The following is a 23,619-nucleotide window of genomic DNA, read 5'->3' on the forward strand; positions in this document are numbered from 1 at the left end:
GGCTCCAAGCACCAGCTACCCATCACTGTCCATCTAGAAAATTAATAGGGTTAGGAATTTAACTAAACCTCCTACCAACTCTGATCTAATCTGAACATAACTAAAATCGGGATGGGCTTGGGTCCCAATCCCGTACTAATTTTTCACACCAGATGGCTGAGGAAGGGATTCAGTTTGCTAAACTTTTACTTTACAGACTCTTCAATGAAATTCTTCTAATTATGCATTGGAGTGGTGCCGGGAGTTAAAGGGAAGGGTTTTCCCACTGAGGAATAGCCCGTCTGGAATCCTTTGTTCAAAATTAATTAGACAGATATAATATCACAGCTTTTGGGTTCGGTAATGTTCCACACACATTGTTGTGTACAGAATATAGGCCACCAAGTATAGGCCTTCCAGACCTCCAAGGAAATCAATAGCCGTTATAACGTTACAACTGCTGCATATTATTTGTCTTCTTAAAAAAAAAAAAAAAGGAGTTCGTGGCACCATCGCAGCGGCTCAGCCTCATCTTTATTCACACCAGCACTGGCCACTTGTCATGCAGGACGTACCATCTCAGCCAATAGAAGCTTGCCAGGTGCCGCTAAAGAAGTTAATAATTTCTACAACTTACCAAAGGTCAGACGTACAGCATCAACTCTTCAAAGCCAACCGCTCTCCGCTCACCGTTTTATCAACGCCGGTAACTCCATGTTCCCACGATGCACTAGTCGTTATCTTCTTCTCTGTTCTGTTTCCGACAGCAAGGAAGCTGCTTGGCAAATCACAACCATCAACCGATATGATCGTCGAAAAACGGGTTGTACCGACGGTTTGGATTGCACTGACACGCCCTTTTGCTGTTCAGGGAATATCAGCAGATCTTCTTTAAGCGTGTTGACGGCCAGTATCCGTTTTCAAAAACATGAGGGCTATGCTCCGAGTGGTGTATCGCTTCCGCACGGATTCTCTACCGCATGATGCGGTATACTGCACACGTCGTCCATCACACAATGAATGATACGTACGATCATATATACATATGCATAAAATCATGTGCACTCGTTCATCGTATGATAGACGATAGGTGTAATGCATATAGTGGTGCATCCCGGTATCGCAAAGGATCCGCGCTCGTATCGCTTGAGCCTTCAAACCAACTTCATCGTTCCGAAGTCAAAAAGCTATGAAAACTAAGCACGTAAATTAGAACATTCAAACATAGCAAGCCTTTAAATGCTTCACTGTACCAAAGATAAAAAGGTCTCGGAGACTTGATGGTCCCAGCTCATCAGGTCCTACATCTCGATCATTGCCCTCTTACGTCAAACCGTCAATAATTGATTAAATTATGTACGCCCATCTTAGTTCCACGATAAAATGACTTTCGAAGCAGAGTTCAGTTTGGATAGCAAGCAGAGGCTTCTCTGAGACGCTCAAAAGAGATGGGGATGGAGTCGTTGTTATCTCTCGTGATGGTGGTGTTCTATGGTCTACTCTTTTGTCCGGGCTGGTGCGAGACCTATCATCATGTCTTCTATGTGAGTATCATTTATCTCGCTCATTGTTGATAGGCTAGCAGGGCATTTGTTCCCATGCATGAAATCTTATGGTCATTTAATTTGTTCCCATGCATGAATCTTGTGGTGATCTTTTAATGTGTAATTTTGTAATGCTTCATCGAATGGTGTTACACCAGATCTAATCTCACAGCTTTTGAGGAAAAAAAAAAAAATACAGAACTCGTGTTTGTGTGAGAGGGTGTCTCTGGGTGTGACGTGTTTGGTTTGAAATGTGGGTGCATGTAGGTGAAAGAGGCATCTTACACTCGGTTGCGTGGAACGAAGAAGATGATGACGGTCCACGGGCAGTTTCCTAGACCTACTTTATATGCTAACAGAGGAGATGAATTGGTGATCAAGGTCTTATGCACAAGTGAATGTAACATTACACTGGTGTGATTAGCTGAGCCCTTATAATTGCTTCTCTAGTGCACCAATTGATGCCACTAATTATACCTATAGGCCCGCTGCAGATCTTGTATGGCATTCATCCGACGCCTAAATTTCTATAGCCCTCTCCCTTCCACGGTAATTGGTGCGGTTGTGCACCTTGCGGGCATCAAAAGGTGCACACATGCCTTGCGACAAGCTAGTGTTCCATGAGGCAGCATGTAGTTGGTAAATAAAACAGGCATAGGACTTAGACCGAACAGTATTTGGAGCACAAGTACAAGCAAGGAACAATTATACTGATCAAACTGACTTACGACAAATATAACTATTCCGTATAAGAGATGTCATAGAAGTATTTTTGGTATGAAGGTATCATTTAGATCTACTTTTTACTTTTTTGGGATAACAAGATTCTCATCTGAAACCTACTAAAAAAATTATAATCAAACAAAAATTAGAGTAAATACTCCTGTGTGACTTTTCCTATTTCCATAAACCAACACAACATTATAGGCTTTTTTTGCCAAAATAAGATTTTTTTTAACTAATTACCAAAATAATGTTCTTTCCCCACTATTTACGAAAGTACTGTCCAAAATAAATTCATCCTATGATAAAATAACTTTTTATATTGACTCATCATTCTTAGAGCCATCTGATAGCTATATGGTAAGAGCTAAAAGTCACTCTATGGTAGGACGACTATATGGATCGTCTTATCATAGGACAACTATATGAATCGTCCTATGATAGGACAACTTAAGGCATGTTGGCTCCTTATAAATTCGTGTTGGATCAAGTTCTATGTTCCGAAATCAATTTTTCTATTTTTTTTTTTTGAGAGAGTCGGTTCGGATCTTCTTTGAGTTGACTTATCTGCGTACTAACACTGTGTGCCAAGTCCGTAACTAACCTGATATAAAAATGATATAGGCTAACAATGGAATTTTAACATGTTACTATAGAAAACTTTTTTTTTCTTTGTTTGCATCTCTTTCTCAACGTTATCTGGGAAGAAAGAATCAAGAGGAGGTTCATTTACTGGAGATTGTTTCATAAAGGTTTCACAACATGATGGTGCACGGGCATGTTTTGGTCGGAGCTTGTGTAGACTTTTTGGCCTCGCTTAAATGTCTAGATGCAGCGAAGTACCTCATTATATTTACTAGTTTTACTTAAAAAATTATAAATATTTTAGGGGAAACTTGGAACCATTGTATGCAATGATCTCTGTGCAAAAAAGGAAGATTGTCCATGTAGGTGTCGTAGCAAGATGGGAGAAAGAAAGAAATTAGAATAAAATTCAACTTATAAAATTAGAAATTAGGAATTCATTGGTCCATTGTTTCCAGACTGATTTGGGTGACAACAAGGATGTTTAATATATTTAATCAATAAAATTGAACCACAATTTTTAAAGCTCTGGTTAGTTTGAATCACTAATAAAACCTGTATTTGTTCATTTTTTTTTTTAAACGAACCATGTTTATTTTACTAAGATTTGCGTACGTTGATGATTGGGGTGGCTTGGAAGGAAACTGTTTGCTTTGATCTCAGGAGCACTGTTTGAGAAATAGGGGCTATGTTGTCCAGTGTTGGCATGCATCATAGTAGATTTAGCTGGCATGCTTGGTACTATTATACAATGTCTTAGTTTTTTTTGTAACGTGAGTCTCTTTGTATTCGAGGTTTATGGATATTAGCTTCCCAAGAACAGTTAATTGTTAATAAAGGTCAATCCGTAATCCTCATTTGAACCATGTTGGTTTGAAGAACTTACACTTCTGTTGTCAAGAGAAAAGACTCCAAAATGTTGGTCTAAAAAGTATGCAGCACCCGTAAAAGCATATTAGTTATCCTCTTTTCCTTCTTTTCCTTACATTTTTCCATGTGTGTGTGAGAGAGATTCCCTTTTACCTATATTTTCCACTAAGGAACCTTTATGGAGAAACGGGAATTTGCTGGTGGTCTTTCCTTTCTGCTCTTTCGTTTTTTGGTCCAAGTTTCTAGTGTACGGTTTTCTCCAAAACTTTCTCTGATTTTTAACTCCAATCATCCAACATTATCAATCCATAAAGCATGCAGACTTGTGCCTTTTTGTACATGAGTGTATATGTATTGTGCCATATGTACATGTGTGCGTTGTGTGTGTGTGGGCTTGGCATAGATGAGCAGAGTTGCTTTCAAATTTTTAAGGTTTTTATTCTCTTTCCTAAGAACCTTCATGGACGGGGGTCTTTGTCCTCATACTATTTTTTCCCTACCTAGGTTGGCTTGAAGATGCTGCTCTTTTTGCTGCAATTGACCGGAGTGTTGATAAATTCTCCTGGTATGGCTGGCCTGAACCTTTAAAAAATCGCCACCACCTTTGCGCCTTGGAAGACATATATCAAAACCACAAGGATTTTGTAGGCACCTCTTGATTCTACCCTCTCTCTCATGAAATAGCTAAATGGAATATTTCATGACTTCATCAAAATGTCTCTTTCTATCATGCAGACAGACATATTTTATTGCTCAACAATTTTTATTTCAAAGGCAAGGGCAAAGAGTTCGCAGGTATGCTAAGAAGTTGGGAATCAAGATTATGGGTGACATGCCTATTTATGTCGGCTGTCACAGTGCTGATGTTTGGGCAAACAAAAAATTATTTTTGCTGGTATGTGTTTCATACGAAATTTGGAGACTATCAGCAGTCTTTTTGATTTGAGCTTTCCAAACATTATGACATCCTTCATTGTGTTTTATCTGTGTTGCAGGATAGGAGTGGCTTTCCAATTCTTGTTGGTGGTGTTCCTCCTGATGCCTTCAGTGAAACAGATCAGCTATGGGATAGGTTGAAACTCATGGACCAAAAGTTGCTTCAGTATTTTTCATTTTCTTAGACTAATAGCTCAAATAAATAGGACAGCCTCCATTGTGGAAGGCATTAAGCTCTATCTTGGGAGCATGTCAAGCACAGCTATGAACAAAACCTCCTGTCATTTTTATCAGTCTGCATTGACCAATGTTGTCCAACAGTTGCTCCTATCCAAGCATGTAAATGATCACTTTGAGATCTATTTTCTCCACTTCCTTTGAGGTCCTTCTGGTCCTCCCTTTTATTCTGCCTTCTTTGAAATTCCCTCTTTACTGGACCTGGGTCCTGCTCTCAGCACCCATGTCCAAATCATCTAATAAGCATTCTCTCTCTTTGCTGTTAGCATATCATCTGCACTTTCTTTTGCAGTCATGCTTCTCCAGATTTTCCATATTTCATCATTGTAGGATTGCTTTCTAATTATTTCTAGCCTCAAGAGCTGATTAACATTGCAGACTGGTTCATCAAAGCTACTTAATCCTACAAAAAATAGATCTCACTTTGCAATGGACGAACTGATCTTAAAAGCTTCAAAAGTCAGCTGTACAATAAATTTCTGTTTTTTATATAAAACTAGTTCTGTCCTATTGAATTTTAAGATGCCAAACTTGATTCCGAACTTGCCTTCTATAGATTTTTCAACAGCTAGTTGTTCTTTTCAATACTTAGCATTACCTTCTTATGGATTGGGGCAACATTTGGTTATCTGCTATTCTTTTCTGAAGGAAATCTTTCAAAATAGTGAATTTGGTTGGATATATTAACTAATAAAATTAGGCTGTTAACTTGCTCCCAAAAAATTGTTAGAAAATTAGTCTGTTAGCTTCCACACACATGAACTCACCTTCCTAATAGTTCAACATGAAACTCTCTTTATTGAAAAGTGTGCCATGATTCTCATTCTTCAAGAATTACAAGGTAAAATTAATACACCTAAAAGTTTTTTAAAGTTTTTATTTTACTTATGTTTTTATATGGATTCTTTTCTCCCATATTTAGAAAAAGTTATATTCTTACAAATTTCACACTATCAATTCTTCGTCAGTATATACAACTAGCTATTTTGTCTTATTTATTCTCTAGTCAGGTGTTTGGATTTCCGTGCTTCAGTGATGTATTAGGCTTATGATAGATCCACAATATCACTCACCTATAAATATCTTTGGGAGTTTGAGAAATCAAAATGCTTAGCTCATAGATGTGAAATATAGATGATATGGCATATAAATCGGTCTATCTATTATTGATTGACACGTGGTCAATAATTTTATAAAGATTTGAATTCTAGACAGTTGCATCTTTGCTATTAAGAGAAATTCAAAAATAAAAGAATGATTATGGTAGATTTACATCTAAATAAAGAGAAGAGATGATGACTTATAATAAGGGAGTTATATCTCATCCCTTGATTTTCACCTCCAACTATAACTGATCCATGCTCCATACCTATATTAACAGCGCTAAGGGACCCCAAAAAAGAGATTCTGAGAGGAAGAGACTTCTGCAACTCAAAGATCTCACGGTGAGAGACACATAAGTGTTCATCAATCATACTATCTTCTTTGCTTGTTGCAGGTCAGTAGGTTATCAATGATAGGGAGGCTGATGTACATGCTGATAGAAAACAGGATAGACAGCATGTGTAGATTTTAAAATTTTAAAAACATATAGCAAAAAATAAATCGGATTAAATCTTTTAACCCCATATGCAAGATACCAGATCTAAACCTACCCAAACCCAGAAGAAAGCATATATAATTAAATGGGTGGCATAATTTTTGCCAACTAATTGACTTAATTAAATCCTTTTGGACTTATAATTAAGATTTCAATTAAACCCAAATGAATTTAAGTTAGGTTCAAAGCTATGGACTTGATCAAATCAAAGTTCCGAGAGGAATTAGGTTTAACCATGTGCTAGCATGATTCTCATAAACCTAATAGAGTTTCAAATAAACCTTAACACAATTGAAACTTCATAAGCCCAATTGATAAATTTGAGATTAAATCCCTTAATGTGTGATCCCATATGTTCCATTCTATCTGATAGTGAGATATATTATGATCTCTATCACAATATCATCGAAACTCTTTTCGATGGATTGGAACATTTTCAATTCTACCTTTCGAGGGCCATCGATCATCAAGATGATGTCCGATGAGTCTCACAATCTACCAGTGACACCTAGCAGTATGTAGTGACAATCCAGTAGAATGAAAATACGAACCCTAGGTACAATTATTGTATGATTTAGTCCTTCTATCGTGAGTCCCGACTTGACGGAAGTCATGGAGAACTCGTCAAACCCCATCGTCAATCTTATGTAAGATTGGCTCGACTCTTGTTCATTTGTGAATTTCATGAAAACTCTTTTCCAGTAATCATACTTGCTTTGGCCAAAGACTTTCTGAACTCAATCTCGCAAATCATATAGGACTTCTCCTTTTCTACCAAGGTTGATAAATTCTATCTAGGTGCATCTTACTCCAAACAGTGAACCTGAACCTACTGAAGCCAACATACACAGCAAGGATCCGAATAGCTAGGGACTAAGGAAACGTACAGTCAAACTTAGTAGCCTCGCTACGAATAGCCAATATCACCACAGGTCGAAGGACCACTCATACCACTACAGCATCGAGAAGATCACGACGAGTGAGTAGACATCCATGTGGTTCTCGTATTGGTCACGCTCAGTGCAAGTTGTTCTCTGACAACCACCTGCACCTTCATCCCAATGTCTCTACACTGCAGATCCGAGACTCCTCTGCCCCTAAGGGAGGTGAACCGTGCACCGATCTCAAATGAATTAATCACTGTCCTCCGTGATGATAACTTGATCGGAAGTATTTAGAAATTATCTACTAATTAATGTATGTCTCAAATTCTTAACTCTTTAAGAATATACAAAAATTATCTTTGTTAATTTCTAGGATAAATCATGGACACATAAGCATGATTGAAAAAAAAAAATCTTTTATTTATAATGAAAGTATTACAAGTACAAATTTAGACCCTGAAAATACATAATGTGTCAGCCAACAATTGGCTTCTAGGGCATAAATCCAACACATGCCATATCATATGTACATACCATATCAATAGGTTTGTTACTAGGAAGAATTGAGGACTTTGTCAGATATTGGAATTTTAATAAAAGATTACATATGAACCATTTATATATCTTTCTTGATTTTGTTGTTCCATGATTTTCTACAGTGTGGAAGGCTAACTGCCCTTTGTTTCATTCTCTACTTAACAACCCTTTATAACTTGAAAGATATGGAAGATGATGGTTTTGCATGGTGGATACAAAGAATTAAACGTGCACTTGATTTGTATGATGAATTTAGGATAGACCATTTCAGAGCTTTTTCTGGCTTCTGGGGTGTTCCTTCCGGTGTGCAATTCATTAACACCTTTATTTTGCTTATAGTGATACATGAAATATTTCATAGCATAAATGGTATATACTTGCTAATACACAAAATCTAGTAAGTAATGACTGCTATTGGAATTCATATATGTAAAGAAAGGAAAAGATAGGACCTAAAATTTAGGATCTAGGACAGAGAACCCTTGCTATGAGAATACTAAGTACAATAGTGCATGATAGTACCAATTAACTATGCAGTATATCCTGTAAGTATAATAGTACATGATAGTACAAATTAACTGTGCAGTACAAGGCAATAGTATAGGTATGTACAGCTATCAAACTTGACACTCCTTTTCAAGCTGGAGTATACAAATTATGTGCATAAAATTTGTTACAAATATAGCTAATTTGAGGATCTCCAAGAGACTTAATAAATATATCTACTAGTTGATCATTAAAGTTGACATAAGTAGTGGATATGCACCCTCATAAAATTTTCTCTCAGATAAAATGAAAATCCACTTTTATGTATTTAGTCCTCTCATGAAAAAATTAGATTCGAAACAATGTCTCGAGCAGTTTGATTGTCACAGATCAGTCTTATCTATTTCACTGATCCAAATCTTAATTCCTGAAGTAATTGTTTCATCCATATAAGCTCACATGTTGCTAGTGCCATAGTTTTATACTCTGCTTCTACACTGGACCTAGCAACAACATCTTATTTCTTGCTCTTCCAGGATACTAAGTTGACACCAATAAAAATGCAATTTCCTAAAGTAGAACGTCTATCAGAAGAAGACTCTGTCCAGTCAGTATCAGTGTACCCAACTACCTGAGTGTGTCCTTTATCTTTATATAATAATTCCTGGCCTGATGCTCCTTTAATGTATCGAAGGATGCGAATTATAGTATCCAAATGACTGTCACATGAAGATTGTGGGAATTGACTAACCACGCTCACGACAAAAGAAATATTTGGTAAGTAATTCAACTTCCCAATAAGTCTTCGATATCTTTTCGGATTTGCTAGAGTCTCCCCCTGTCCTAGTAGAAGTTCAATATTTGGATCCATAGGAGTATCAATGGGTTTGTAATTGAGCATGCCAGTCTCCTTTAGTATATCTAACATTTTAGTATATCTAACATATACTTTCTCTATGAGATGGCGATACCAGTACTAGATTGAGCTACTTTAATACTAATAAAATATTTGAGTTTATCCAAATCTTTTGTCTGAAAATAGTGCGAGAGATGCTGTTTCAACTATTGAATTCCATCATGGTCATCATCTGTGATTATCATGTCATCAACATAAATGACTAGATAAATGCTATGGGTCAAGAAAGTATGACGATAGAAGATCGAGTGATCTGCCTCACTGTAGATCATACCAAACTACTAAATAATAGTGCTAAATCTTCCAAACAAGCACGAGGGAGTTGCTTTAAGCCGTAAAAGGGTCGATGTAGTCTGCATACCAATCCGGATTCCCCCTGAGCAATAAAATCTGGCGATTGCTCCATATAAACCTCTTCATTAAGATTGTCATAAAGGAAGGCATTTGTTATATCCAATTGATGCAGGGTCTAATGACACATGACAGTCATAGAAAGGAATAGACAGATAGAAGCAATCTTAGCAACTGGAGAAAAGGTATCACCATAATCTAGGTCATATATCTGGGTATACTTCTTTACAACCAAGCGTGCCTTACAATGATCAACCAGGCCATCAGGATCGACTTTGACTGTAAATACCCAACGGCAACCAACAACAGTTTTATCAAGAGGTAGAAAAACAAGATCCCATGTGCCCATCGAATGCAAGGCTGCCATGTTATCAACCATGGCTTGCCGCCACCCAGGGTGATTAAGAGCCTCACTGACAATCTTAAGAATGAAGATAGATGATAAAGAAGTAATGAAAATAAAGTACGGTACAGAAAAACAATGATGGCTCATAAAATTGTAAATGGGATGAAAATTACGAGTATAGCGAGTATCTTTTTTGAGAGCAATCGGAGGACTAACAGAAGATAGGTCTATGGCAGGTGGAGATGATGGGGCAGAGGATGAGTCGGCAGGAATATCAGCGGAACCAGCAAAAGGTGGCAGGGGGTATCGCTGGGAGACATAAAAAGATTTAAGAGAGACCAAATCTAGAGAAGCAATATAAGAAAAAGAAGGAACTGCAAATACCTAAATGGTCTCAGTCGCAAAAGAAGGAAAAAATAGAATTTTTTCAAAAAAGATGACATCGACAGAGGTGAAGTAACAATGGATGTTTGGAGAATAGCAGCGATACCCCCTTTAGAGACGAGAATATCCCAAAAAGATGTATTTAAGAGACTTGGCAGAGAGTTTATCCTATCTCGGGATTAGATTATGAATAAAACAAGTAGAATAAAAAATATAGGAAAAAAAGAGATAAAGAAATTGATTTGGAAAGAGAAGTTGATGGAGAACTTGATGCTGCATGACAGAAGGAGACATGCGATTGATGAGATAACATGCAGTGAAAATAGCATTTATCTAAAAATGATGTGGGACATTTTGATGAAGAAGTAAAGTCCGGACAGTTTCAATGATATGGCAATTTTTACACTCGACTATCTCATTTTGTTAAGGTATATATAAACACGATGATTGATGAATAATATTTTGTTGAAATATAAAACTAGAAAAGAGGACAGAAAAGTATTTGCGGTCATTATCACCACGTAAAATACAAATAGAAACGTTGAATTGAGTTTTAATTTTAACATGAAAAGATTGAAAATGAGAAAATAACTCAGAACGAGTTTTCTTTGTAAATAACCAAGTGCATTTAGAATAACCATCAATAAAGATAACAAAGTACTAAATATCCAAAGTGGAACAAACACGACTCAAACCCCAAACATCAATATGAACTAACTCAAAAGGGAACGTAGCCCGATTATTGACGTGCCTCAAAAATGAACCACAGATTTATTTGCTAAGCTGACAAGACTCACATTCTAAAGATGACAAAGTAGAGAGATCAGAAACCATCTTTTGAAGTTTTAAAAGATTGGGATGACCTAGGCGACTATGGATAATAGAAGGAGAATCGACTGAGAGACAGGCCCGTGGAGATGCAGGCTCGTTGAGATGGTAAAGTCTGTGTGACTCATGCCCTGTACCAATCGTTCATCCCATATCCCGATCCTACAAGATGATAGTATTATCAACAAAGATAATAGATCAATTTAAGGATCGGGTTAATTTGCTAATGGAAATAAGATTGAAAGGACATTCAAGAATATAAAGGACAGAATGTAAAGGAAAAGAGGGAAGAGGTTGGGCCAGGCTAATACTTTTGGCAACAGTTTTAGAACCATTAGCTAAAGTGATAATAGGAAGGGAGGGAGAAGTAACAAAATGAGAAAAAATATGTTGGTCACCAGACATATGATCAATTGCTTCGGAGTCCAAAATCCAAGGGCCAAGAGAAGAAGACTGTGTGAGAAAAGCAGTAGAGTTATCAGTCTGGGCAACGAAAGCAGTGGAGGATTGGGTGGCAACCTGATATGGAAGATATTTCTTATAATCTATACCGATCAAAGTGATAGAGGAAGATGACTGGCTGATAGAGGAAGCAGGGACAGAAGGTGGATCAACAGTAGTCTGAGCAATATTAGCAGTGTGGGGCCGGCCATGGAGGTCATAACAGTGATCTTGGGTGTGGCCAAATTTATGGCAGTAAGTACACTGAGGATGCTGGCCTTTGATGCGGGCACCACCCCATCCACCACCTCGGCCTCCATGGCTAGAAGATTGGGAGGCCAAGATAGAAGAGTCAATCATGAGAGTAGAAACAGTCAAAGGAGATTGAATATGGAGCAAATGAGCAAAGGCATCTTGCAAGGTTGGAATAGTGGCACTAGCAAGAAGCTAATCATGGACAGGCTCAAGCTCAGAAAGAAGGTCAGGAATAGTCAAAATCAAAAATAACTTATTAGTTTGGGTCTCGTGCATTGCAGTAGCAGCAGCAACGGGCATGAGGGCCATATTACTCCTCCTTGAGAGTCCCAATCTGGCCAACATAGGTGGATATGTCCATATCTTGCATTTTGAGACTAATCATGTCAGACACAATATGGTAAAAGTGTTGAATGTCATTGGTATAAAGACTTTTGGCTTTGATCCAGACTTTGTTGCAAGTCCGATAAGATCAAAAAATTGAGATAACCTGCAAATCAATAGACTACCACAGAAATGCATACAACTGAGCATCCATCTTCTTCTAATTGAGATGGTCAGCAGTAGGTATATCATCATTCATCTTGATCAGGTGGTCATCATATATAGCCCTGCCCTTGGAATCATAATTTAACAGAAGCCACTCATGATATGTAATTAGCAGCACCAGTCAAGCGGTAGATAGTGATAACCCGAGAACTTGAGACAGACAGTAAAAGAGAAGATGCTACTGGGCCGAGAGGCAGTGGAGGAACATTCTTACCAGCCATGACTTTTGGATGGAAGGGAGCTCACAGCAATAAGAGAAAAAAAAAAGAGAGAACACCACGGGGCAAGGCACACCATGGTAAGAGTGGATACACAACGGGGTAATCACCATCGAAAAAAGACCTAGGATTTTCTCCCCTCCCGGGCTCTAATACCATGTAAAGAAAGGAAAAGATAGAATCTAGAATTTAAGATTTAGGAGAAAGAATCCTTGTTATCTGAATACGTAAGTATCCCCTTATGTTTCTAATTTATTTATATTAAAATGAATGGACTTAGTACGGCCTGTAAGTACAATAGTACATGATAGTACAAATTAATTATGTAGTACAAGATAATAGTACAGATAGGAACAGCTATCAAACTTAACAATATATTGCAGAATCAAAGCTAGCAATGTTTGGAAGCTGGAAGGTAAGCATTACATGAAAAAGATGCACATATTTCTTTATGGGACATTAATTGATAATGCATGCCTTTCTTATTTATGTAGGCTGGACGAAGAAAAGCATTCTTTGGTGCCATCTTTAGAGCTGTTGGAAAAATCAATATAATAGCGGAAGACTTGGTATGTTCCACTATATTCCAAATGTTTCCGTATATGTTGGGTTTTTCTCTGCTTGTTGGTTTTCTTCTGAATCTTAATTTTTTCATAGTAGCTAAGTACTTTTCTTCCTTCATCTTCATAGGGAGTGATTACTGAGGGTGTTGTTCAGCTAAGAAAAGCTATTGGGGCTCCTGGAATGGCAGTTCTCCAGTTTGGTAACATTTTTTTTTTTTCACTAGAATAGCATGATACCATGGGGCTCATTTGGTATTGCTTTTGTTTTCTGTTTTTGCTTTAAAAATCCAAGATAAAAATTGCTTGAGACTGATCAGGTACGTATATAAACCCTTTTGTTTTTTAAATTGTTATAGAACATTCAGAGCTTTTGGCAGTAAACAATTTGTTGCTTCCAAAAAAAGTAAGAATAAAAGCAAGGACCACCAGAAGTTTGGTGCCAATGCTATCTCCAAACATCAATCTTGATTTGTATTTCACGTCCAGGGGAAGAAAAGCAAAAAAGCAACAACAATACCAAACTGACCCCAAATTATCAATATATTTCTGAAATGTCATTAATCTGATTTTCTTTTTCCTTTTTTTGACCCATATCTTTTTGTGGCCAGCTTCTGGAAGTGGCTCAGACAATCTCACTTGCCTCGTAATCATGAGCAAGATCAAGTTGTATACACCGGAACCCATGATAATGACACGGTGAAAATCCATCATGTGCACTCGCCTTTCCATTTATGTGCAGCATTTGCGTCTCATTGCCAAAACTAATCGGATTCTGAAATAGCCTTTCACAAATCTCATTGAAATACTAAAAATTTAGTCAATTTGTTATAGCTTCTTTAAGTAATTGCTCAATCACTTTCATGTTACAGATTCTTGGTTGGTGGGAAAATTTGGAGGAGGAAGAGAAGTGTAATGTGAATATTTCTGGTGCCTCTCTTTAATATCACTATTGAAGGACTCAAATGCTCATACTTGTCACATCAATAAAATGATTTCTTCGCACAGGTCCAAACTTTCTTCAGGATCGCCAATGAAACCATCTCATGGGCATTAATTCATGCTGCAATCTCTTCGGTTGCCCCTACTGCTATCATACCCATGCAAGACATCCTTGGTCTGGGAAGCTCTGCTCGGATGAACGTTCCAGCAACACAGGTCAGTCACCTACCATTCAGTTCTTGTTGGAATAGAATGTAGATTGACGCTAAACATTTCTTTGAGTCAATGAGTCTCCTCTAATCGTTGTCTTGAACCAGGAAACATTTATTAATTCTTTTAGAGTAAGTCAGCCATCAATCATAAGCTACAGTTCAACTACAAAAACTAAGAACAGTTCAACTACAAAAACTACAAAAACATTTATTAATTAATTCTTTTAGAGTAATTCTTTTGAGTCTTTTGATAGTTTTCTATCTATTTTGTACCACTTGAATGCGTAAGGTGTGTCAAGATGTCAGATTTCAAAGTATCAAATAACATTTGTCCTCCAGGACAATAGAAAGACAGGTTCTGCTTCTTTCCGCCAAACAGCCTTGAAGAATTGTGGAGGGAGTTTTCGATTAATTAGGAAAGCAAAATGAATGTTCGAGACGTTTTTGATGACTAATTAGTTTTTTAGATAAATGGACAAAAAAAAAAAAAACACACGGTTACAAATGCCTTTAAATCAGATACTTTCAGCGGTTTCTAAACAAGACAAAAGAAGTGCATATCAGGAAATGGGAATTCCTTGGAGAAATGGAAATGAAATGCCTGTGTTTGCATTTACTGCAGGGTTGAGGGCTTTAGCGGCTGCTTTTGTTACCAAACAAATGACACCAACGAGGGGAATATTTGGTAACTAATTAGCTTTTATTTTTATTTTTATTTTTTGGTAACTAATTTGCTTCATCCCTCAGATGAAATGTTCCATACAGGGTGCCAACGCTTAACCCTTCCCCATCTGTGCCATGAGTTGGTCACCCCCCGGGCAGCCGCAGTTGCCAGCTTATTTTCCTTGGCATTTACTCCGGACTCGAACCCCGGCCCCGACGTTGGGGGGGGGGGGGGGGGGGGGGGGGGGGCGGGGCGGGGCGGGCGTGGCGGTGGGGACATACGCCGCAAGTTTGTTGGATGCCTCCAAACTTGATAGCAAAGCCTGCCTACTGACTCACCTGCTCCGAACCGATCCTACCAACTCCACAGTAAAATATTGGTGTATTATTGAGGTTTGATTCGATATATGAGCTGAATCTAGCCGTACGGACCCAAACCGAGCTGAATTATCTTGTCCAATCCAGTTTTAAATAGAGAAAAAGGTATTAATAGTCTATCTCGGTATGAGGTATGTATCTAATGTCTCAGTATGGTTTATAGTACTGATTTTGCGGACCTTCATTAACAATCAAAATAGACTCAAGAGCCTGGCTACAAGCACTAGCTACCCATCACCGTCCGTTTAAAAAGTTTAATAGGGTTAGGCATTTAACTAAATCGGGCTCCTTCCAATTTTGATCTAATCTGAACGTAACCAAAATTGGGATGGGCTTGGATCCCATACTAGTTTTTCCCAACAGATGGCTAAGAAAGGGATTCAGTTTGCTAAAATTTTACTTCACAGACTCTTCCATGAAATTCTTCTAATTATACATTGGAGAGCTACCGGGATTTAAGGGGAGGGTTTCCCCTAGTGTGGATTAGCTCGTCTGGAATTCTCTGTTCAAAAGTTGTTAGATAGACATAAAATATCACAGCTTTTGGGTTCGGTAAAGTTCAACACACATTGTTGTGTACAAAATATAGGCCACCAAGTATAGACCTTCCAGACCTCCAAGGAAATCATAGCCGTTATAACGTTACAACAGCTATACATTATTTGTCTCAAAAAAAAAAAACAAAAAGAAAAAAAGAGAGAGTTTGTTGCACCATCCCAGCAGCTCAGCCTCATCTTTATTCACACCAGCACTGGCCACTTGTCATGCAGGGCCTACCATCTCAGCCAATACAAGCTTGCCAGGTGCGGGTAAAGAAGTTAATGGTTGCTAGAACTTAGCCAAAGGTCAGACGGCATTAACTCTTCAAAGCTCCAACCGCTCCCCGCTTACCGTTGCATCAACGCCCGTAATTACTCCATGTTCCCACGTTGCAGTAGTCGTTCTCTTCTTCCCTGTTCTGTTTCCGACAGCAAGGAAGCTGCTTGGCAAATCACAACCATCAACCGATATGATCGTCCGAGAGCCGATAGTACGGACGGGTAGGATTGCACTGACACGCCTATTAGCTGTTGAGGGAACGTCAGCAGATGTTCGTTAAGCCTGTTGACGACAAGTATCTGTTTCCAAAAGCACGGGGATTTCACCCTGGGTGGTGTTTCACTTCATCAAGCCTTTAAATGGTTCACTGTACCAAAGATAAAAAGGTCTCGGAATCATGATGGTCCCAGCTCATCAGGTGCCACGTCTTGATCATTGCCCTTTTATCTCAAACCGTCAATTGATTAAATTATGTACGCCCATCTTAATTAGTTGCACTATAAAATGACTTCCGAGGCGGAGTTCAGTTTGGATGGTAAGCAGAGGGCTTCTCTTGAATGCTCAAGAGAGATGGGGATGGAGTTGTCGTTATCGCTTCTGATGGTGGTGGTCTATGGGCTACTCTTTTGCCCAGGCTGGTGCGAGACTTATCATCATGTCTTCTATGTAAGTATCATTCACTCATTGTTGATAGGCTAGCAGGGCATTTGTTCCGATGCATGAAATCTTATGGTCATTTTGTTCCCATGCATGAATCTTATGGCGATCTTTTAACATGTAATTTTGTAATGCTTCCTTCATAGAATGGTGTTACACCAAATCTAATCTCACAGCTCTTGAGGAAAAAAAAAAAAAAAACTTGTGTTTGTGTGAAAGGGTGTGTCTGGGTGTTGACGTGTTTGGTTTGAAATGTGGGTGCATGTAGGTGAAAGAAGCATCTTACACTCGGTTGTGTGGAACGAAGAAGATGATGACGGTCAACGGGCAGTTTCCTGGACCTACTTTATATGCTAACAGAGGAGATGAGTTGGTGATCACGGTCTTCAATTATGCACAAGAGAATGTAACCTTACACTGGTATGATTAGCTAAGCCCTTATAATTGCTTCTCTAGTGCACCAATTGATATCATTAATTATACCTAAAGGACCGCTGTGCATGGCATTCGACACCTACATATATATAGCCCTCTCCCTTCTATGGTAATTGGTGCAGTTGTGCACCTTGAGGGCATCAAAAGGAGCATACATGCCGTGCTCACCCCAAGGATGTGGCTGCATCCCACAATATGGGCAAATCACCATACAAAATAGCTACAAGCTAGTGTTCCTTTAGGCAGCATTTAGTTGGTAAATAAAATAGGTATAAGATCGACTTAGACCAAACAGCATTTGGGGAACAAGTATAATCAAGGAACAATTACACTGATTAAACTTACTTATGACAATATAACTATTCCGTCCAAAAGCTGTCATAGAAGTAGTTTTGGTATAAAGCTATCATTTAGATCTACTTTTCACTTTTCTTGGATAACAAGATTCTCATCTAAAACCTACTCAAAAAACTATAATCGAACAAAATTTAGAGTAACTTAGGATATCGATATTCCTGTATTTTCCTATTTCCGTAAACCAACACAACATTACGTAAAGAGCTAACCTGACATAGTAATACAGTCACATCATAGGGCACAGCTCTTGGTTCTTTTGCTTCTGGCTATCCTGCCTAGCCCTGACCTGACACAAGAGGTCATCACCAGCAGACAAGAACCATATCGTCCCATTTATATAAAACAGATGCAACTTAAGACCTAAAAAGCATTTTCCTTTAAAATAACGAAAGGCTTGTTACAGTACATGTGACCGCTGTCATGGCCCCATGAGTTTGGTACCGCGAATCATGGTTCACCTGCTACGATGACTTCCCTACCTAAAATTCCTTTGGTGCGTTGGTCTAGGTTTGCGTTTGAAGTTTGTCAATGATACTGCTGTATCTTTTAAGATCTATTCTTTTATGAATAAATATTATTAAAAAATTTATCAAATTTTTTATTAATTAATTTATATATATTTTTATATATTTGAAGATCGATGAGTTATTTTTTTATGAATAATATTTATCTATAAAATAAAAAAAAATCTTACTCATTTTGGAGGTAACTAAATCATTTTTCTATCAATCGAAAAAATAATCTCTTTAATTCATTCCTAATACATCATTAACCTAATGATAATAATATAATATAATATTAATATATCATATTATATTATATTATTATATAATAATATTTATATAATTATTATTATACATTATTATAAAATAATATATTATATTACAATTTAATATAGTATATTATAATATAATATCGAAAATTATATTATAGTATCATAATAAATTATTATAATACAATATAATATTATAACAATATAATATATTATATTATATTATTATATATTATACTAATATAAGATATTAACATAATGTAATATAATATATTATATTATATTAATATAATATATTATAATAATATATTATAATATAATAATATATAATATTATTACATATTATATTATTATTATATTATATTATATTATTATATAGTATAATATTTATATAATAAAAAATATTATAAAAAATATGGATACATCTCAGCAACTTATCTAAGAATGGAATGGTGAGCCCCTTTTTCTTAAATTTTGAGCGGTAATTATTTTCTTCTTTTAAGAGAAGGATACAGAATTATTTAATTTTCTAAGGTAAAGGTTCCTCCCAAATGAAAGCACCATCAGAAAAGATTACTCCAGAAAGTTGACGCCTTATAACAGTTATTTACAGAGAACAAACCATCATCTGACCATATCCAAATAGTCGAGTCTGATTCATTTCAAACAGAAACTGATGAAACTTGGTTAGCAATTAAAGTCATGTTATAATTATTGGAGGTGGCAAACTTTATCATACACACAAGATGGACGTAAGCTCATATCCATGACAATCCAAAATTACAACCAAGATCGCATCCCGCTTGAATTTTTTTTTCCTCCTTTTTCAATAAAATGTTAGGATAGCTTAATCACTTTCATAATTAAAAAGCATGAATCTAAATATTACATGCATGGGAGAAATTAATCAAATCATTATGTGTGCATGTAAAAATGAATAATGCAGGCATGGAGTAAGGCAACCAAGGAATCCATGGTCGGATGGCCCCGAACACGTCACCCAATGCCCGATCCAGCCCGGATCCTCCTTCATCTACACCGTCACCTTCACCGACGAGGAAGGAACGCTTTGGTGGCACGCCCACAGTGACTACACTCGAGCCACCGTTCACGGGGCCATCGTCATCTATCCCAGACGTGGGACCTCCTACCCCTTCCCAAGTCCCAGCGAAGAAGTCATCTTAATACTCGGTCCGTAGATGTTTGATTGCATGTCGCATTCACCTGGTTAATTATTTCTAATTAATGGACGATCGACATTTTTCTTCTTTTTTTTTCGATTACTGGTTGCAGGAGAGTGGTGGAAGAGGGACGCGAATGCAGTGCTTGAGACGGCTCGTGAAACCGGAGCAGACCCCTATCCGTCGGATGCGTTCATCATTAATGGACAACCCGGTGATTTCTACCCTTGCTCCAAACCAGGTTGGTTCCTGTTCCAGAGCGTTAATTGAACAGAAGTTGATGGTAACATTTGGTCCATTTTTTTAGTACCTTACTGTTCTGGGCTAGTATTCGAAGGCCCCATCTACCAAATCAAGTGACGCCTTAGATGCTTGCACTTTTTAATAAATCGCATGCCATCCTTGATGCCGGCTTGGCAATTTAATCAGTACCTAACTACCTCCTGTACGTCACAATAATTCTCGTGATTTACACGAATCCCTTGCCACATGCGACAGAACTTCCATTGTTCATGGAACAGGAATCATCTAGCTAGCTAAGCAGTCTAATTGACATCCCATGGAAACCACGGGTTATCATGCTATAACTACCAACCGTCCAAGTTGCAAAAATCAGCATAAGATCAGAAAATCTAGATTGAGATGTACACTTTACTTTATCCCTCACCTTGAACAATTTACGTGAGGGCTCCTACAAATACACACACACACATAGATGATTTCACAGCAAATATTATTGTTAATTACCAAAATTTGGACTCAAAGTAAATTATCCCCGTTTGAGAAATCAGAACTTAATCTCACCCTGTTTTTGTGTATCTCATGCAGGAACTTTCAGAATGCTTGTGGAACCTGGCAAGACCTACCTCCTCCGAATGGTGAATGCCGCAATGGAGGACGCCCTATTCGTCTCGATTGCCGGTCATCTGCTCACTCTCGTTGGGTCTGATGCGAGCTATACCAAACCACTAACCTCAGATTACATCCTGATAAGCCCAGGTGAGACCATGGACTTCCTATTAACGGCCAACCAATCCCCTAGAAACCTCTACTACATGGCAGCAAGAGCACTTAGCTATGAACCGGTCAACAATTTCGACACCACCACCACCACTGCCATCGTGCAATACAAGTCCCAGTACACCAGTTGGTCCACCAACCCTCTCCTCCCATCCCTTCCCTTCTACAACGATACTGAAGCAGCTTCCAAGTTCGCCTTTTCAATCCGTAGTCTAGCAAGTACAAATTGGCCAATCAATGTCCCTAAAAGGTTCGACCAACGGATGGTGATGACAGTGTCTGTGAACGAGTTCGAGTGCCCACCTGGCTCATGTCAAGGACCTAATGGAACCAGGCTCTCGTCAAGTCTTAACAACATGAGCTTTGTGAACCCCTCCATAGATATCCTTGAAGCGTATTACAAGGGGATAAATGGGGCTTTCGATACAAATTTTCCGAGAAGGCCCTTGTACTACTTTAATTTTACAGCGGAGTACCAGCCGTTCGCGCTTTCGAAGTCGAGGTTGGCGACTGAGGTTAGGATTTTGGAGTATGGGACGACGGTGGAGATGGTGTTCCAGGGCACGTCACTGGTGACGGCTGAGAACCATCCCATGCACCTCCATGGCCAGAGCTTTTACGTGGTGGGGTGGGGATTTGGGAATTTTAACGAAGAGAAGGATCCATTAGGATATAACTTGGAGGACCCTCCGCTGAAGAATACATTTGGAGTTCCAACGAATGGATGGCTGGCCGTCAGGTTTACAGCTTATAATCCTGGTGAGTTTCTTAATTTCAGTAGAGTCTAAGGGTTATACTTTTGTTAAAGCTTTCCTTTTTTTTTTTGTTTGATGTAAATAGTTCTGCTAAAGCCATAAGGAAATGGCCCAAGAAAATTAATTAAAACCCGAAAGAGACACTACCCCCAGCTATTAGAGTCCCCCTTACTCCTATACGCAGGGCCCACAATGAGAAGGGTGTAGATCCAGGTCCATTTGCAGAAGAGTTTCCGCCGGGGCATGAGATTTTGGGCTTGGTGCAAATGAGTGGATGCATAAAACAGTGAAAGTATCACTTTGCATCACAACTGAGCTCCAGTTGAAACATGTTTTCATTACACAGCAGATCAGAAACACGGATGCAAAGGGCTTAGGCCAAAAGGAGAATTTTGTGTTCTTTGAGTCAACTAATTAGGCCATTTTTTCTGCAAATTTTGGATTATACCCAAGCATGCCAGATCCATGTGCTTACTTAGACTAAAATGAAAGTATAATAGATTATGAAAAACCGCTACAATAAAAATAATTTTTGGCCGTAAATTACTTGTAAAATTTCTTATTATATGTCGCTAAATTTTTTCTTTTTGCTACATTTAGGTAAAAATACTACTATCTTTCAATAAATATTTTTTATTAGTGATATTTTATTATAAATACTATTATAAATTTATATTTTATGACATATAACTTAAAGTGTTGGAAATTAGAATTGCTATTATGGTATTTAACTAATATATCGATAAATAATAATATAATTTATGAGATTTTAAAAAATAATCACTAAATCATAAATTATTAATTTTTATATAGAGCTTAGTTTAGTCATATCGATCTCATAAAATATATTATTATTATATATATATATATATATATATATATATATATATATATATATATATATATATATATTCTTAGAATTATTTATTTAATAGCATAAATGATGTTAATAAGTTAAATAAACTATTTTTATATATTAATAATATAAGTTGTGGTTTGGTGGTTAAAGACTTGCCATTCAAAAAAGATATCATTAGATCAAATCCTCTCATTATTCTATTTTTAGGATATATATTTTATTTTTTGATAATTTTTATTGGATGTCAATATTAAACTTTTAAAGGTACTTACATATGACGGAATTAAAAACATTTATAGAATTATTTTTAACCTATAGCAGTACTTTAAAATGTCGCTAATGACCATTTTTATTGTAGTGAACCGCATCAAAGCATGTACTATATACTGCATCGATTCGCAGAAAATAATAAACCCATGCATGGATTTAGCATTCTTGGCCTAGATTTACATGTTAAGACTTAACCCTTGTCTCCTATGAAGGCAATTAACTTGGATCAACATTATGAAAGCTAGCACATGTCAACGGTAGAGCTTCTTGGCAGAGCCTAACCAAGCTTGCTTATGTATAAAAGGATCACACCTTAAGTGTAGGTTGATCAAGCGAGCAAACACTATCTATTTTATGAATGCCCTAGTTTGTTATTCATTGTATTTAATCATACTAACTTAGATCATGCATTCTGGTTAGGGGTGTGGTTATTGCATTGCCATTTGGAGCGCCATCTCATCTCGGGAATGGACACTGTGTTCATAGTAAAAGATGGTGTAGCCCTAGGGGAAAAGCTGCTGCCTCCACCTCCTCATATGCCTCCATGTTAAATCCTAATTGAAAGCACACTCGGATCCAGATTTGTTCTTGAGACAAATTTGTTATGGATTCCTCAGTTTTATCTATGCGATGCTACATTGTGTCTTTATCAAAAAAAAATAAAAATAAAAAACAGTACATTGTGTGTATTATATATTGAAAAAAAGGAATGTTTGTATTCGATGTTGACTGTGAAAGTTTTAAAAAAATAATATTTGAAGAATAATTCCTATTATTGATTTGTGCACATTTTCATGAAGTCCGTTGTCTGTTGCACCAAGCACCAATGATACAAATATAATTTCTAGTGCTTGATGGACCTATTCTCAACTGGTAATAAAAGGAAACAATCCAAGTAAATAATCCATAAATTGGGGCTGCAATTCCAACTAGAAATTTGATGATACATAACAAAGTGGTTTGGGACATTTTATTGGATTGAACCAGAACAATCCATCAACTTTGATGAAACAGTTGCATTAATTTACAATTAAATAAGCACTAAAAGTATATTTGTTTGAAACATGACA

General features: G+C 37.3%; 1 protein-coding gene across 1 annotated transcript; it reads left to right on the forward strand.

Annotated features, from left to right (window-relative positions):
* Window positions 1–12,768: 12,768 nt before the first annotated feature.
* Window positions 12,769–23,324, forward strand: LOC105041674 (laccase-14). The gene is given in 12 exon segments (XM_073254055.1): window positions 12,769–13,084; window positions 13,164–13,238; window positions 13,360–13,432; window positions 13,841–13,861; window positions 13,864–13,928; window positions 14,102–14,146; window positions 14,238–14,387; window positions 17,169–17,320; window positions 19,411–19,655; window positions 19,758–19,886; window positions 20,474–21,424; window positions 22,970–23,324. Coding segments are annotated over 12 exon segments (2,055 nt in total). The 5' UTR covers window positions 12,769–13,066; the 3' UTR covers window positions 23,101–23,324.
* Window positions 23,325–23,619: the final 295 nt, after the last annotated feature.

The sequence above is a fragment of the Elaeis guineensis genome, chromosome 3 (genome assembly GCF_000442705.2).
Source record: "Elaeis guineensis isolate ETL-2024a chromosome 3, EG11, whole genome shotgun sequence".
NCBI classification, from domain to species: Eukaryota; Viridiplantae; Streptophyta; class Magnoliopsida; order Arecales; family Arecaceae; genus Elaeis; species Elaeis guineensis.